The sequence below is a fragment of the Chiloscyllium plagiosum genome, chromosome 8, assembly GCF_004010195.1.
Source record: "Chiloscyllium plagiosum isolate BGI_BamShark_2017 chromosome 8, ASM401019v2, whole genome shotgun sequence".
Taxonomy (NCBI): domain Eukaryota; kingdom Metazoa; phylum Chordata; class Chondrichthyes; order Orectolobiformes; family Hemiscylliidae; genus Chiloscyllium; species Chiloscyllium plagiosum.
The window spans coordinates 104498927-104502572 of NC_057717.1; the positions used below are offsets into that span (position 1 = coordinate 104498927).

At 48.7% G+C, this 3646-nt stretch overlaps 1 protein-coding gene across 1 annotated transcript in view; it reads left to right on the forward strand.

Annotated features, from left to right (window-relative positions):
• Positions 1-3646, forward strand: part of man2b1 (mannosidase, alpha, class 2B, member 1) — a 31463-nt gene that overhangs the window by 15915 nt on the left and 11902 nt on the right. The window contains exons 11-12 of the mRNA XM_043694990.1: positions 1565-1662; positions 2663-2774. Coding sequence (XP_043550925.1) covers positions 1565-1662; positions 2663-2774 — 210 coding nt within the window. The remainder of the gene's footprint in view (positions 1-1564; positions 1663-2662; positions 2775-3646) is intronic.

Here is a 3646-nt window from a genome sequence, read left to right on the forward strand (position 1 = left end):
GCCCCTCCCCCAAGTCCCTCCTCCCTACCTTTTATCTTAGCCTGCTGGACACACTTTCCTCATTCCTGAAGAAGGGCTTATGCCCGAAACGTCGATTCTCCTGTTCCTTGGATGCTGCCTGACCTGCTGCGCTTTTCCAGCAACACATTTTAAGATATAATCCACAGTAGGCCTTAAACTCTCTTTAAACTCCCACATCTGACAAGAAGTACATATCACTGCAAAGGCCATTTTTGCTCCTTCACAATCTACAGACCCAGAAAATAACTTTGTCTTATTCCTCGACAAACACTGCCCCAGGTTAAATTAATAGTTATGGCTTATATTTTAAGTTTAATCAAGAGACTTATCTCCAAAAACATATAATCAAGAACAAATCCACTGTACTCACTATTGCAGCCTTTCTCTTGGACAGACTTAAAACAACAATTAACTTATCTGATTCTGTGCTGTGAACTTCGCCCAACAGTTCCTCCAAGATTAGTTGTGAATTTCACTGTTTGATAATTTTCCCAGATGCACTCTGATGTCCAGTGATACACAAATTCAAACAGCAAAGGCAGTAACTGTGCAGGTTCTCTCTCTCTCTCCTGCACTGTCCTCACCATGTGCTTCCTTTGTCTGCTCTTCTCCCTTTTAAACTGCTGTTGTTTTGACTTTTTTTTCCCCAAAGTCCCAAAACAATGCAACGGCATATAAAACAGTAATTGCTGCTCCTGGAATTTGAGGAAATCACCTCCAACACCTAAAATACCTCAAAAAAAAAAGAGCTCTTACAGCCTGAAATTTTTCCTGTCTTCCATCTTGGATTGGACACTCTGGAAGCAGGAAGCATGTTTCCGCTGATGGGTGAGTCCCGAACCAGAGGACACAGTTTAAAAATAAGGGGTAGGCCATTTAGAACAGAGTTGAGGAGAAACTTCTTCACCCAGAGAGTGGTGGGTGTATGGAATGCGCTGCCCCAGAAGGCTGTGGAGGCCAAGTCTCTGGATACTTTCAAGAAAGAGTTGGATAGAGCTCTTAAGGATAATGGAATCAAGGACAGAGAGAATGTCTGCCTGTCCGTGTGACAGAGAAAGAGAGCGTGTCTGCCTGTCCGTGTGACAGAGAAAGAGAGCGTGTCTGCCTGTCCGTGTGACAGAGAAAGAGAGCGTGTCTGCCTGTCCGTGTGACAGAGAAAGAGAGCGTGTCTGCCTGTCCGTGTGACAGAGAAAGAGAGCGTGTCTGCCTGTCCGTGTGACAGGATACTTTCAAGAAAGAGTTGGATAGAGCTCTTAAGGATAATGGAATCAAGGACAGAGAGAATGTCTGCCTGTCCGTATAACAGAGAAAGAGAGCGTGTCTGCCTGTCCGTGTGACAGAGAGACAGTCTGCCTGTCTGTCCCCAAGCAGGTGAACTCCTTCCTTGCTCTGTTGCTGTTGCCACTTGGCTGTCTCCTGCCTGTGGAGCTCTGGTCCTCCATCTGGTTTCACCACATGAACCCCATCGCCCGCACTGAGAGCTTTAACAATGTAACACAGCCAGTACTGCTGTCGGAATCTCTCCCTTGTGTTTTCTGTGTAGTACATCCGAGTGACATTTGACGCACACACTGGTCTCATCAGTGGGATTGAGAATCTGCTCAAGAACCTTTCTCTACCCGTTACTCAGAGTTTCCACTGGTGAGTAACATCCTGTAGTCTCTCTCTCTCTCTGCCCCTCCGTTTTTATTAATGTGATCTTGTGAACTCGTTTTCAGACCAGGTGTATTTGAGAACCTATTATCTCCTGTCTCTGTGCCTGAGGGAGCACAGGAAGATCTTCAGTCCATTCAGTCTCTGCTGGTCACTGTGGGGTTTGTAACACAGAGCAGGATTGTTCACTTTACTGTATACAGTGCCCGCTGCCCACTCTCCCTGTGAGTGTTTAACTTGACAGCACTTATACACAGCTGTAGCTCAGTGGGTAAATGCACCCCATGGTGTGTGACTGAGTCACACAGGAGAGATAGGTCCACTTCTCAGCTGTCGGCTGGGATGATGCAAAGGGTCCTGTCATCTCCCTGAGGGAAATTATAAAACTGTGAGGGGCATGGATAGGGTAAATGGGTGAGGTATTTTCCCCAGGGTGGGGGAGTCCAGAACTAGAGGGCATAGGTTTAAGGTGACAGAGGAAAGATTTAAAAGGGACCTAAGGGGTAACTTTTTCACACAGAGGGTGATGTGTGCATGGAATGAGCTGCCAGAGGAAGTGGTGGAGGCTGGTACAATGACAACATTTAAAAGGCATCTGGATGGGTACATGAATAGAAAGGGTTTAGAGGGATATGGGCCGGGTGATGGCAGGTGGGACTAGATTAGATTGGGATATCTGGTCAGCATGGACGAGTTGGACCAAAGGGTCTGTTTCCGTGCTTTATAACTCCGTGGCAGTCTCCTGGGCTATAATTCCGATACAGTTCCACTTCCTGACCTTCTACTGCAGCTGGTGTCTGCTGAGGGTCGAATTGGTCTGAGCTGTGAGGCATTCTGTTGTTGAGCGGCCTTTCACCACTCCATTGTCCGGACTCTGGCAGCGCCCATTGGTGTCACCTTCAGCAGAGAAGTTTTGAGCTATTTCCTTGTGAAGTTTTGTAGCTGTGTGTGTGGTGCTGTCCCTGAACGTGTGGATATGATTGAGCAGGTACACTGCCAGTACGGGTGATAAGGTGAGCAGCCAACCTTCGGGAGCTTATATATTCAGACCCAAACAGGAGCAACCAATGGCCAAAAACGTGAAGACCTACACAGTCCAGGTAAGGAGGAGTGTGGGACCATTCATTCAGTTTTTATTAGAAATACAAGCACCAACTTTAAGCATTGTGGCTATCTGATAGGAAATTGCAAACTTAGAAGGTTTCTGACATGAGGAATCACCCACACAGTGGTGTCAGTCTTGTAGAAATGTCACAGGCTCATACTGTATATCCAGGGACCCATCTGACCCACCCCTGACAGCAAGTGGAATTTTAAATTCAGCTAATTAGTATAATTAAATAAAATTACTCTCCATAATGTTGACCACAAAACTCATCATTGATTATAAATCTGGATCACTAATGGAAATTGGCCATCCTTACCCTGGTCTGGCCTACATATGTCCCTAGACCCACAGCAACATGGTCACTGTGGGGTTTGAAACATCCTATGAAACAGCCTCTCAAGCCATTTAAGGGCAATTAGGGGCAGGTAGCAAGATGGTCTTGTCAGTAGACAGCACGGCCCTCCCACAGTGGTGACCCTCCGACAGCGCGACACTCCCTCGGCGCTGACCTTCCGACAGCAGGACGCTCCCTCAGCGCTGACCCTCTGACAGCGCGGTGCCCCCTCGGCGTTGACCCACCGACAATGCGGCACTGACCCTCTGACAGCGCGGCACAGACCCTCCGACAATGCGGCACTCCGACAGCACTGACCCTCTGACAGTGCGGCGCTCCCTCAGCACTGATCCTACGACAGCACGGCACACCCTCAGCACTGACCCTCTGACAGTGCGGCGCTCCCTCAGCACTGACCGTCTGACAGTGCGGCGCTCCCTCAGCACTGACCCTCTGACAGTGCGGCACTCCCTCGGCACTGACCCTCCGACAGTGCCCACTCCCACAGCACTGACCCTCCGACAGTGCCC